Below are 14,014 nucleotides of genomic sequence, written 5' to 3'. Positions count from 1 at the left end.
TGCTGAGGTCGCAAGGAGATGTCATTAGTCCATATGCCTGATTTAATGTCTTCTAATTCACAGAAATGCTCCCATCCTGTTTGGGGTTTAGACACTCCACCTTTTACCATTGTGACACTAAGTTGTTGCATTGCGTTGTGCAGATTGCTACAGGATGACTTTCCCTGCAGAGGGATAAGTAATTACGGTATCACAGCAGTTCTGTGGGGCCTTGTCCTTTTGCCTGTGTGACACGATCTTTGTTATCCTGTTTCCTAGGTGACCCAATCCCATCTATTAAAGCAAACGCTGGTGAAGCATCAGTTGCAAACCTCGACAAGCTGAGATTTGCAAATGGAAGCACACGAACCTCCGAGCTGCGGATCAATATGCAGAAGGTAAGATGCTTCCTTTCCCAATCCACACAAATATTCACTTGCTGCCCTTAGCATGTTTGTTGGTAATGGGGACTTAGTCCGCCTGCCATTGCAACCCTTTTTGGCACATTTTGAGTATATGGTCTTGAGTTAGCCATGAGGCTTCCAGTCACAGTACCCCATGTGTGCTGTGAATGATTAGATATCTGTACATTGGTTTTCGGGGGTAGACTGGTAGCAGGCGTTATTTAGTTTTGGTTGCCCAATGGAACTTTTTGGTAGCCATTGGGATACCAATGTGCTTTTATTAAAGTCCTGTTCTCGACAATTTTGTTTTAAAGGCTTTCTTTGCTCAGGGCAACCATGCAGTATACCTACAATAGCCATTGTGCACATGTAGGCTGCTTGTGAACCCACATAGTGGCCGCAATATCTTTAGAATTTTTGTTTCCTAACTTTGTTTAGACCATTATTGTTAAGCCCTTGGGCTGGCCGTATCACACCCTGTGGGGTGGTCTGGGTTGAGCGGCTGGTTCAGATTGTCAGGAGGACCTCCGTTCAGGCAGGTACAGTACAAAGTTTAGTGAATGTAGGCCATAGAAATCTATGATAGGACTTAAGAAGCCTGAAGAGGAGCAACTACCACCACCCCTGGGAGTCTTGAGAAGGACCCTCGGATGTACAGGCCCGGACACCACCACTCTGGGTCAGCCCTGGATAGCGCTAAGGTAAGTAAGCAGGACATTGCGCCCATTGCAAACCCTAAAGGGGTGGGGGGGTGAATAGATGTAAGAAATCTCAGCTCCCAGGAAGTTAGGAATAGGCCCAGACGCTAACAAATCGCTGGAAGACACAAGTATCACTGTTAAAGTCGTCGGGTCGTGAATCCGTGGTCGGTAACCCCCAGTAGTCTTTAGAAGCTTCTGGAGGCCTTGGATTGTAAGCAGTACACCTGGATTTGCTTCCACAACGAAGAGGGGACCCTTGAGGAGATGTTCATGGATGCACTTCTTGCATTGTCCCTGGACAGGGTCGGGGGACACTCAGCAACTCGGCGGTCAAACTCCAGTCGTCCTGGAGGGTAACACAGCGGATTTCTAGAGTCAGTGACGATTCTCAGGTCATCACTTCTTCCCAGAGGGGGGGGGGTCCTTAGGGAGAGACTCCCCTCATGGGGATAAGGACTCCCGTCCTGTGAAACGCCTCCATAAACCCTTGTGCCCAAAAGCCGTGCCCCTAAAGACTCCTTCTCCCTCCCAACCGGAAACTACTACTGTGCGTTATTGTGAAGTCTCTACTATCTCAGCTGAGAGACCAGATAGTACTGAGATGAGGAAGAAACAAAAACATACAAAACGGTAGAAGGTATTACCAAAGTACTGTGATGAGGTGGCCACCAGCAGGGGAAAAGATCACGTCAGAGGCATTGACAACGAACAGTGATGCTGCGCTGGGCCGGGCCCAGCAATATAAAGTAAAGACCAAAGAAGGACTAGGTGTATTCAGGAGTAGGAAGAGCAGCCAGGGAAGCTGGCGTCTGTCCTGCAGGACCTGTGAAATTCAAACACGCTCTACCCGAAGCATCAAGAGACAGTTGGTTCCGGAAGAAGCCAAAAGGAATCTCGAGAGCTGACGTAAACCCGACTCGCTGCAAAAGCAGGAAAAGTCCAGCTGTGTCATGTTGGAATGGATTTGAAACAGGGAACACTTATGTGAAGTTAGCTAGGACAATTCAAGTAAGCTTGGAGAGCAGCCAAGGCTAAGTCTCAGGAATAGTGAGGGTGGTCTGAGGTCTTGGATGAGCGCACTGTTAGGCAGATTTGCATGCAGTACCCACTGGGACCACCACATATAATTGGGACTACAGGTGTAAGCAAAACCAACCTTTGATATTAGTCTGTACTTCACAGTTTGTGGTAGCAAGCAGAGCAGCCAGGCTTATCTCAAAAGGGAATGTGAGCAGTTCAAGGATGTAACAGCGGTCTTCTAATCACAATGGTTCAAGTAGACCCTTACACTCAAGGTTTCTTAGTAAAACACGTATTAATTTATTACACAGTAATTTAGAAAACATTCACTCGAAGGAGGCAACTTAATATCATACACAAATACACTTCAATACCAAACCAATAAATTTCCGAGTAAATTAAGCTCCCCTAAAATAGGAGCAAAATAGCATTTCAGTTACTTTAAATAGGAGGGCAAAGGCACAAGCTAATAGAATAGAACACAAATACTTTCTTAGGCAGTGCAAATAGTTTTGGTTCATTAGAGGACTCGATTCAGTTCAATAGCCCTAGGCCAAAGTCAATGGACTAGTGTCTTGGATAGGAAAGAGCAGTTCTTGTAGTAAAAGGTAGTCTTTTCCAAAGTTCTCAGAAGTAGTTTGTACAAAAAAAAATCATATGTTGGATGACAAGCTGATTAGGCCTGCTAGTTGGGAAAGTTCCACGAACTTTCACTGCGAGAGGTACGTTCTCTCAATCGGGTTGGCACAGTACCTTAATATGAAGAAAAAAATGCCGTTGAAGATGTTGGTTCCTGCAGATCTCGCTGTTCCTGAGCCTCGGTCGTGGGGACAAGACGGTGGACGCCGAGGGACTCCTGCACTGCACGGGGACTGGTAAAACAATCTGGCAAAATGGAAGATCTTCGGTTCAAGAAGCTGTCGTCAAGCACACAAGCTGGGGTCCTTCCCCCTGGTTAATCCTAACCAGCTCAGAGAATGGTATCCAGGTGGCTTATGAGTTGATTGGTCCCACCAACTCAAAGGAAGAAGTCGTCCTTGAAGGGGCTTCTCCGTCGAGATGAACTTGGCAACTCGACCTGCAGCAGGGCTTCACCGGGCAAACCAACGGTCCAGGAGTTGCAGCAGCCGTCCTCTTCCAGCTCTTCTTCGGTTCTTTCGTTCCAGTGGTCGACTCTGCTTTCAAGTCCAAGAGACTCGCCTTTTAAACCGTTTTCTCCCTTTGATTCCACCCTAGGTGCCACTCACCCAGCAGTGTGGCTGTCCTTGCTGGACAGTCAGCCAGCCAATCACGCCAGAGTGCATTTGGGTCTCCTAGGAGACTAAGCACAGGGAGTTTCGGGCACCTCCCTCACTTCCTGCCCACCTCAGATGCCCGAGGCAGTCTTCAGTCCTGAAGCCCGCTAAAGGCATAGAAACAACGGGACCAAACCTAGTTTAAGGGAGCAGAGACAAACTCTAGAAAGACCTTTCGAAAAAGAAATGGCAAAAAAAGACCGGGACCCGTTTAAACAAAGGGCTTAAGGCGCCATCTTGAAAAACATGGCACCTGCTATTTTTTGCTACCAGTGTTCGCGGTCGGGAAAAATCATGGTAGTTCATTGGAAAACCACTGCCACCAGTCATTTCGATAGAAAAGGGTAGCATTTGACAGCTACATGAGTTTCTAGACATAGTGGAAACTAGGTAACCACTCCAGCACTCTATAGGAAGATAGTGTGTGCTGGGTCTAGGAATTTAAAAAGACTCGGTCAATTTAACCTTACATTCTCTGGGAAACAGTAGTTTATCCCAGAGAAGGTATTTAAACCTTTGGGAAGTCTAAAAAGACATCCCTGGGTCACTTCACTGAGGGTTGCTGTGTAACACACATGAAAAGATGCCTATGGAGTTACCTTAAAATTCCATAATCAAAGAACACGAGAGTAAAACACATATCGAAATACATTAGAGTGGGGTAAAAAAGGCTCACTCTTTCCAGGTAAAAAAAATCAAGTCCTCAAAATCCAGCGAAGTTGCTTGGGGTCTCTAAGGTGAAGGGAATAGGCACATTTATGAGAATTCTCCCTAACAAACACCTCTCCTTCCTTTCCTCTCACACATAGTGTCCCGCAAGGCTCAGTTCTTGGTCCTTTTCTATTCTCTTTGTACACCCCCTTTCTAGCTCCCATTATCTCATCCTTTGGAGTCTCACACCACTTCAATGCTGACAACACTTGTCTTTTTCCTTCCTTCTCATCTTTCACCCCTGACATTCATCACTCTCTCATCCTGCCTTACTGCCATTAAATCCTGGATGGCCTCTCACTTTCTTACTTTGAACGCAGGTAAAACAGAATTTCTATTCTTTCACGCTAATGTTCTCCCACCACTGGCTCCTCCTCCCATTTTCTTCCCTCCCTCCTATCTCCCCCACTTCACGCAATCTTGGTCTCTACTTTGACGCTTAATTTTCCTTCACTCACCATATCTCCTACTTCCTGCGCATGTCTTTCATCTCTACAATATACGCAAAATGTGCCCTCTTCTTACTTTTCACGACACAAAGCTTCTAGTACCTTCCTTAGTCTTCTTTCGACTTTTGTACTGCTCTGTTCTTGTTTGTTCTTCCTTCCTCACGTCTTGCTCCTCTTAAATCAATCTATCATTCTTCCCTCCGTTCTCTCTGTCGTCTCTCCCATCGGGACTCAATTTCTTCTTCTCTTACCTCCCTTGGATGGCTTTTTTTAACTCTCAACTCAAGTACAACTTCCTCTGTCTTGTCTTCAAATCTCTCTGCGGTCTTGCCCGTAACTATCTTGCATCTCTCCTCTCATTCTATTCTCCTTCTCGTCCTCTCTGCTTTGCTGGTGACTTTCGACTTAATGTCCCTCGTGCCACTTGTGCACAATCCTGTTTTCGATGTTTCCAACTTCTTGCTCCTTTTTCACTGGGATCTTCTTTCTCTCTCTCTCTCCGATCCATTACCTCCAATTCCCTTTTCCTCTCTTCCTTAAAAACGCATTTACTTCAGTCATCTGTTTGATTGTTACTGGCTGATCCTGAACACCGATTTTCATTATCTATTTTTTTTTTATTTATTTAAACAGATTGTGTGGTTTCCTTATTTGAAACCTTTAACCTGAGCATGTCCGTTCTTTCATCATGATTCTTCGTTTGGTATACAGTATCTTAGTAGCAGTGCTTGGTAGCATTTTATTAATCCTGGGTTATGTTGTTGATCTCCTCTGGTTTCTTAGTGATTAAAATCACTAGTTTTATGAGTGCTAATGTCGTTTTCATTTTTTCTCCTTCTACAAGAGTCCTCCACCACTCATCGACATTCCTTGTCGTGTAGCTTCTAAGGATGTCCCCCAAGCACTGCTCTCGCTCTTTCCTTAAACCGGTACACTGTAGTATGAGGTGTTTCAGAGATTCTATCTCTCCTTTTCTTTTGCACATTCTGCAGCTTTCCCTGATGTCCAGCCTTTTTCTTCTTTGTAATATTTCTCCTGTTGGTAAAATGTTCAATCTGAATCTCAGGAAAAGGTCTCGGAAGTACCAATTGGGGAATAAAGTCCGATAGCTCGGGATCTGATTCCGTTTTCGTGGCTGGGCCCAGAAGTCTTCGTAACCTTTATATTTACAGTTATCTTCTTGTGTTTCGATCCAATCTGCCATGTATAGTTTCTTTTTAGTTTTGTCTGGGTTAATCCATAAGTCATCCTCTGACTCGCTGAGGTTCACTAGGATCCCTCGACATGACTTTTGCCAGTCTGTTAGGATTACATCGGATTGATCTTTATGGGCTTTTTTCAACACCCCAAATCCACCCGTAGTGTTTTCCTCAAGACATTTCCGATAGAAACTTAGTGTTTTCCATACCACTATTGTTTTGAGTGATGTCAAAGCCAGCTCTCTTCTTATCTGCTGTATTGGGGCTGATTTAGGCAGCTGTAAAGCTTTCCTCCAAAACAGACCCTCCAGGATTGACCATGTTTGAGCTTGTAAGGGGATTGGTGATTCTACCCCATATGTTAGTATTGGCACCACTTTCATCCTATAAAAGGCTATTAGAGGTGATAAGGTAAATCTGCAGTATCTTTTACGCAGAATTCTCCCTTGGGCAGCTAGATTGGTTGCTTTTCTTTTTAGCCCAGCTATTCTTGGCGTATTGTTCTTCGTGTTGTCTATACAGACTCCTAAGTACGTGAATGCTTCGACTTCCAGGATTTTTTTTGTTTCTCAGAGACCATCCTAGTTTTTTCCCTCTGGCTTTATTACCTCCTGGGCCTAACTTCAGAATTCTTGATTTTTCTGGGTTTATAACCAGGTCATTTGAGTCCACATAGGACTGTAATGATGTAAGCTGTCTTTGCAAGCCGATTTGGGTTTGGTCCATCAGGACGATATCGTCTGCGTAAAGCAGTCTCCCAATCGGCGTTCCTGCATTTTTGGTGGAAAGCAGCGGGTGGACTCAAATGAATCTTCCAGATCTGACGTGAACAGGTTGTACAGTTCCGGTGCCAGCGGGCATCCTTGCGTTAAGCCCATTTTTATCTGAATTTCGTCTGTTAGTGTACCCGCTGTATCCAGTCTGACTCTAATGCTTATATCCGTGTACAAGTCCTTGATGTTCTCCACCAGTGACTGAGGACATTCCCAGTTTTCCATTTTCTTCCATAGTTTGGCTCTTTTTATGGTGTCGAAAGCTTTCGACAAGTCTACAAACGCGATGTAGATTCCTTGTTTTTTGTTCCTTTGTGTTCTGGCTTTCAATAAGTTAATCAGGGAAATGTTGAGTCCTGTGCCTCTCCCCTTCACAAAACCCGATTGCCAAGGATCACAACGTCCACTTTGCTGTACCCAGTGGTTTAATGCTTTCAATAGTGTGGACGCAAAGACCTTCCCCACCACGTCCAGTAATGCAATCGGTCTGTAGTTGTCTGCTGATGTTCTGAGACCCTTTTTGAAAATGGGTACCACTAATTCCTTTCGCCAGGAATCCGGGATATGTTCTGTTGTTCATATGTAGTTGAATAGAAGTTGAAGGAATTTGGCCCATTCACCTACGTTGCTTTTCAGTATTACATTCGTGAGCCCGTCGGGCCCTGGGGCTCTCGAGTCTTTCAATGTTTTCAGGATGTTTTCTATTTCCTCAATACTGATATCTATTGCTGCCTCATTTTTGTTTGTCATTGATTTCCGCTTTGGGTCGATGTAAATTTCCCCTTGCAGCTCTGTGTATAATACTTAACCCATGATGAAGCACTTAGTGGGTTCATTTGACTTATTGCTTGAGGCTTCTCCGCTTCGTTGATAATTGCCCAAATTTCAGCTGTGTTTTTAGATCTTATTTTCCCCAACATTCTTTCTGCGTCCTGGTTAGGCAATGTCTTCTTGTGTAAGTGTAACCAGTTTCTGTACTTTTGTTTTAACTTATGTATCTCTTTACTCCAGTTGTCGTGTTTGGTCTTTTTTAGTCGTCTAATATCTCTCCTTAATGCTTTTTTCCTTTCTCGTATGCGACTGTCATACTGATGTTGGTGAGTCGTTGTTTGATGGTTACTTCCAAGCTTCCTTTCTGTAACAAATGCTCTGAAAAGCGGGGCGTAGTCGATCCTTTTTTGGCTTTGTTCGTTTTCAAGCGTCGAGATCATTTGTTTTAGGTTATGGTTTAGTTCTCTTGTTTTCTCTGGTCTGATCCTTAATTTAATACCCCTTTGGTCTATGACCACCTTCTGGTTGTAGGTTCCAATCTTGTTATTGCTTATGTTTTTGCACGTCAGTTTTAACAGATTGTGGTCACTTTCTACTGTTGGGATTACTTTCAAGGTCTGGATGTTATCTGACAATTTGCTTGAAATGCAAATGTAATCCAGGATCTCTACTGATTGTGTTCCCTTCCAAGTAGGTTTTGCTGGTTGGTCCCCCTTCACCTTTCCATTCAGAACGACACAGTCCCTTGATTGTACCATACGATTCCACATTGTTCCTCTTTTTTCCTTTGCTGAGGCAGTTGTTGTATCGTATTCGGGTTGGTTGTCCTTTTTCAGGCATGAACAATTTAGATCACCTGCCAATATGAATATTGGATCAGTCCATTTTTCTCTTTGTTCATCAATTAGTTCTGCTATTTTATCTGGTAGGTTTTCGTTTGATAAATTTGCTGGATTCCAGTATATGTTGATCAATATTAGTATTTTACTGGCTTTTTTGTCCAGCTGTAACACTACCATCTGGATGAGTAAATTTGGGTTTGACTCCTCCAGGACTTGCCAATCCAGATCAGTTTTGATGGCTATAAGTAGGCCTGACATGGGTCTGCCTTTTTGACCTTTGACCGCTGGATTTAGCAGAACCACGTAACCTTCCAGTGTCGGTGGTTGCAACAGCCATGTTTCTTGTAGGCACAACACACTAAAGTTCTCTTTTTGAAGCGCTCCCTTAGTAAAAAGGTCTATTTTAATGTACATTTAATTTTTGTCTGTAAAGCGCTTTGGTGAAAGGCGCTATATAAAATATAATATATGCAAATATACCTTGGAAGAAAGGAGGACACAAAGGACAGGACATCCTGGACAGGACCTAAAACGGCAAGGGGAGCCATGTGGAGTATATGGACCCCACGGCATTTGTAAAATAGAATAAAAAGTACCAACTGGCAGCAGCCAGTTGATACTTCCCACAAAGTTAAAGGAACACAGTGTCCCCACAGCGCTCCCTTGGGGATGGTTTGTGCTGCAAAGTTTAAAGAATACCACTCCCCAGAAAGGTGACTACTGCTGCACTGGGGAGCCTGGGGGCGCCCAATGAATCCAAAACATTGCAATAGGGACCCCCGTGCAGCATCCCACCTATGATGGGGGTGCTGCCATAGGAAAGCATGATGCTCGAAAAGACTAGGAGCAGAGTGCTCCCCTTCACTGGGTCCCTATAAAATGGGTCCAATGAACCCAAGACAAAAACGGTCTCCCTCACCTCTGAAGTCCGAAAATATCCCAGAGATTCCAGCAGTAGTGCTGGGAGGCTCGGGACAGGGAGTGTCCAGCAGTGGTGCTGGGAGGCTCGGGACAGGGAGTGTCCAGCAGTGGTGCTGGGAGGCTCGGGACAGGGAGTGTCCCGCAGTGGTGCTGGGAGGCTCGGGACAGGGAGTGTCCGCAGTGGTGCTGGGAGGCTCGGGACAGGGAGTGTCCGCCAGTGGTGCTGGGAGGCTCGGGACACGGAGTGTCCGCCAGTGGTGCTGGGAGGCTCGGGACACGGCGTGTCCGCCAGTGGTGCTGGGAGGCTCGGGACAGGGCGTGTCCGGCAGTGGTGCTGGGAGGCTCGAGGACAGGGAGTGTCCGGCAGTGGCGCTGGGAGGCTCGGGACAGGGAGTGTCCGGCAGTGGTTCTGGGAGGCTCGGGACAGGGAGTGTCCGGCAGTGGTGCTGGGAGGCTCGAGGACAGGGAGTGTCCGGCAGTAGTGCTGGGAGGCTCGAGGACAGGGAGTGTCCGGCAGTAGTGCTGGGAGGCTCGGGGACAGGGAGTGTCCAGCAGTGGTGCTGGGAGGCTCGGGACAGAGAGTGTTCAGCAGTTCTGCTGGGAGGCTCGGGGTCGGGGAGTGTCCAGCAGTTCTGCTGGGAGGCTCAGGGACGGGGAGTGTCCGGCAGTAGTGCTGGGGAGGCTCGAGGACAGGGAGTGTCCGGCAGTAGTGCTGGGAGGCTCGAGGACAGGGAGTGTCCAGCAGTGGTGCTGGGAGGCTCGGGGACAGGCAGTGTCCAGCAGTGGTGCTGGGAGGCTCAGGGACAGGGAGTGTCCAGCAGTGGTGCTGGGAGGCTCGGGACAGGGAGTGTCCAGCAGTGGTGCTGGGAGGCTCGGGACAGAGAGTGTCCAGCAGTGGTGCTGGGAGGCTCGGGACAGGGAGTGTCCGGCAGTGGTGCTGGGAGGCTCGGGGACGGGGAGTGTCCAGCAGTGGTGCTGGGAGGCTCGGGGACGGGGAGTGTCCAGCAGTGGTGCTGGGAGGCTCGGGAACAGGGAGTGTCCAGCAGTGGTGCTGGGAGGCTCGGGAACAGGGAGTGTCCAGCAGTAGTGCTGGGAGGCTCGGGACATAGTTGTTAGGCAAGATTGTATGCAGTACCCTTTGGGTGCACTCCCAACAACCCTGGCCTCCTGGCAATAGGAACCCAACCTTTTGTATAAGTCTGTACTACACAGGTTGGTAGCGTGTTGAGCAGCCAGGCTTATCTCAAGAGGGGTCAATGTGAGCTGTAGGGTGGTTACACAGAGATTCACAGTGACAAGTATTCAAATAAACTCTTACACACAAGGTTTCTTGATTAACCAATTATTAATGTATTTAACAGTCAGTTTGAGTAATCCTTCTTCAGAAGGGGCAATATAATAGCAACACATAAAAACACTTCAAAATACACCCTCCTAATATTTGTAAACCAGCAAGTACCCTTTTGGGATGGCACACACACTTCCTACACCCTCAGGTGACCTTAGTAACTAGCATAAAACGCAAGAGGTTGAGGGAAATGAAATGCCCCTTCTAACCAACCCTTGTATAGGTACGTAACCTTTATACACAAACAAAAAAGGGTTAGAGGGGCAACAAGTTCTAAGTGATTGCCAGGGAAAAATCAGTGAAGCGTGAGAAAATATGCTTCTAGTACATTAAATTGTGAAGCATCGCAAATGTAGCAAAAAAAAATAATTTTATTAATGTACAAATAGCACCAATCAATAGTCACAATAATAAAAAGATTGAAGTAGATTTTGAAGTAAAAATACAAATGAGATGAAACCAACAAAATGTAGTCATCCAAATGAAATAATTACTCAAAACTAGTACAACAGTGCAAATGTATGACAGACAGCAATTTGGTTAAATTATGGGTTTCTAATCAACTGCCCTATAAAGTCAGTAGTGTCAAGAAGTGTCTTGTGCTGTGCAAATACGCAGTTGAACCACATCCAACACTCCATTCATTTTCACCATAACTCACTCATCCGCATACTATTAACAAATACATCCAACATGTTTCTTTCCATATCATAAAGTGCAAGAGTACAAGGAAATGTGTCAGGGACTGTCTGGGTTAAATACTGTGCACTGCAGTAAGCAATATGCGAAAGTGTATCCCATCTAATAGAGAAACAATCTAAATTACATATGGCACTAAAGTACTGCTTTGAAAACACTTGATACACCTAAAAGAGAATGGAAGGTTGAGGGTGCGTCCAAAACGCGACAACTGGTAACACAGCGTATCACCATGAGCTTTTCAGCCAGAAGATTCAGGAGGGTATTCTGGAGGATATTGTTCTTCGTTCATACAGCAGGCCATACAAAAATTGAAGTGGTGTGCATGGGAAGGTCCCGCAAGTTGTGGAAAGAAGTTTCTTGGTTCCGATATGAAAATCCTCTGTTCAGGGCTTCTATGGGCGGATCTTGTGTGCGGCTGCCTGGTGTGCTCGTCGGGTAGCGGCATCGCTGTACACTGTCAACAGACAAAATACATTGTGCAGTGGCTGTCAGCTCGATGTGCTGTACAGCTCAGCGTTATGGCGGGCCAAAGTGTGGATCCTGACACATCTGGACCCAGAACCTTAGTAACTAGGACACTGTGGACATTAATCTACTACTGTTGGCATTTAGAATCGCACTTAAGAGTTTGTTAGAGAGAAAGGTTATTATGACACCGCAAGAGATCTCGCAAATATTCTCAAAGCAGGTAAGTACTTTTTGTAAACCCCCAATGCAAAGTTAGTTAACCCTTTCCTGGAAGGAAGACTAAACACATTCACAGAGGGAAGAAGTCATTCAGGGAACCACCCAAAGTCAATTGAGCAAAGGTCTAGGTGAAACTGAAGCACTTCTAGGTGAAAGTCTTGCACAATGTTTTTAGAAGTCTTTGTAGAAATGAAGAATTCAAAGTAGGGACACAAGCTGTTTAGGAGGTAAAGAAGCTGTCAGCAACTCTATAGAGCAACCACAACTAGTCTCACCAACCGAGAACAAGTGCAGTTACACGACAAGAGGTACGTTCTCTTAGACTGTACAGAACCTTTAGGTTGAATAAAAGTGCAGCAGATGACTTCTGTTCCTGTGCAGCTCTGCAGATCCTGGTGTTCCAGGGCCTCAGTCATGGGGACAAAAGGGAGGACTTCTGGGGACTCCTACACTACAATGGGACGGTCACTGACCGCAACCGGCAACCTTGAAACAAGTGCTAATTCAGTGTTTCAGCTCCTCGTGTCTACCGCAAATAGTAACACTGTGGTTTCTGGCTATCGAGATGGACTTTCCTTGTATCTGGTGTCCAGCACTCTGAGGTGTCTCAGGCTTGGACAGTTCATGCTTCCTGGGAGTCCGGAGGATCTTCCTGGAGCTCTTGGCCAGCTTAAAAGCAACGCACACAATCTGGTGTTCCTCTCCCTGGCGTTTCAGTTTCCAGCAGCAACTCTGTGGAAATTCAACCAGCTCCGAGAGGATGTCCAGGTGGCTTACTCTGGAGTTGATTGGTCCTGCTAACTCAAAAGTGGGGAAGTCACCCTTGCAGGGGCTTCTCTGTCGATATGAATTCGGAGTTTTAGCACAGCAGCAGGGCTTCACCGGGCAAACCAACGGTCCAGGAGTTGCAGCAGGCGTCAAGTTCTTATTCGGTTCCTTCGTCCAGTGGTCGACTCTGCCTTCTAAGCCAAAAAGCCTTGCCTTTTATGCAGGTTTCTCCCATTCATTCCAGCCTAGCTGTCAGTCACCCAGCATGGTGGCTGTACTTGCCGGACAGTCAGCCGGCCAATTACCATAGAGTGCATTTGGGTCTCCTACGAGACTAAGCACAGGGAGTTTCGGGCACCTCCCTCACTTCCTGCCCCCACCAGACACCCTGGAGCCAGAGGCGGGCTTCACTCGTGAATCCCACCAAAGCTAAAGCAAACAAAGGGACCAAACCTGGTTTGGTGCGCACAGTAAATCTCAAGAAGGACCTTTCCAAGAAGAAATGGCGAAAAAAGAAGACCGGGGCCATTTTGAAGAAAATTGCACCCTTGGATGCTTTACTGCAGCTACAACGGCAGCCCGCAGTAAAAGCACACCACGGTAGTTAAAAGTAAACCACTGCCACCAGCCATTCATCGTGGAAAGGGTAACATAAAAATGTTACATGAGAAGCTTGTCAAAGGGGATACTACGTAACCCCTCCAGCAGCCTATTGTAAGATGGCGTGTGCTGGGTCTAGAAAGTTACAAATGTAAGTAAAGTCAATTTCACTTCACCGCCCTTGGAAACCGTAGTTTATCCAAGAGAAGGTATTTAAACCTCTGGGAAATCTGAAAGACTTCCCTGGGCCACTGCACTGAACGTGCTGTGTGACACAATGTAAAAGATGATGCCTATGGAGTTTGTCAGACTCCACAACTAAAAGAAACAGTGTTCAAAATCACATTAAAATACATGAGTGGGAGAAAGGGTCTCCCTCTCTCCAGGTAAAGAAATCAAGTCCTTGAAATCCAGAAAAGTTGCTGGGGGTTTCTAAGGTAGAGAGGAATTGGCACATTTCTGAGAATTCTCCCTAACAAGAGTGTCCAGCAGTAGTGCTGGGCCGTTCGGGACAGAGTCTCCAGCAGTAGTGCTGGGCCGTTCGGGACAGAGTCAGCAGTAGTGCTTGGAAGCTAGTGACGGAGGGAAAGATTGTCACACACAACTGTATATAACATATACACACATCCACCCTTAGGAGCATTGCAATGAATCAATTGCCAGTGCAACACAGATGAGTAGTTGGATGCAGAGAAATAGAACTCTTCTAGAATGAACACAAGCAGATTCCCTCAATCGTATAAAGCCTAGCCCTAGAATGGTTTGGGGCATTGTGCCCAAATGTTACCAATGCCAAAGGGTAGACTTCTTCACTTATTCGGGTAGGCTTATATAGAGACTTACA

The 14,014-nt window shown here is 46.2% G+C and overlaps 1 protein-coding gene across 1 annotated transcript in view; it reads left to right on the top strand.

Moving 5' to 3' along the window:
• Positions 1-14,014, top strand: part of SDHA (succinate dehydrogenase complex flavoprotein subunit A) — a 473,685-nt gene that overhangs the window by 295,657 nt on the left and 164,014 nt on the right. Inside the window, exon 11 of the mRNA XM_069612357.1 lies at positions 259-377. Coding sequence (XP_069468458.1) covers positions 259-377 — 119 coding nt within the window. The remainder of the gene's footprint in view (positions 1-258; positions 378-14,014) is intronic.

The sequence above is a fragment of the Ambystoma mexicanum genome, chromosome 5p (genome assembly GCF_040938575.1).
Source record: "Ambystoma mexicanum isolate Mex_15411 chromosome 5p, UKY_AmexF1_1, whole genome shotgun sequence".
NCBI lineage: Eukaryota > Metazoa > Chordata > Amphibia > Caudata > Ambystomatidae > Ambystoma > Ambystoma mexicanum.
This window is presented reverse-complemented; position numbering and strand designations above follow the sequence as displayed.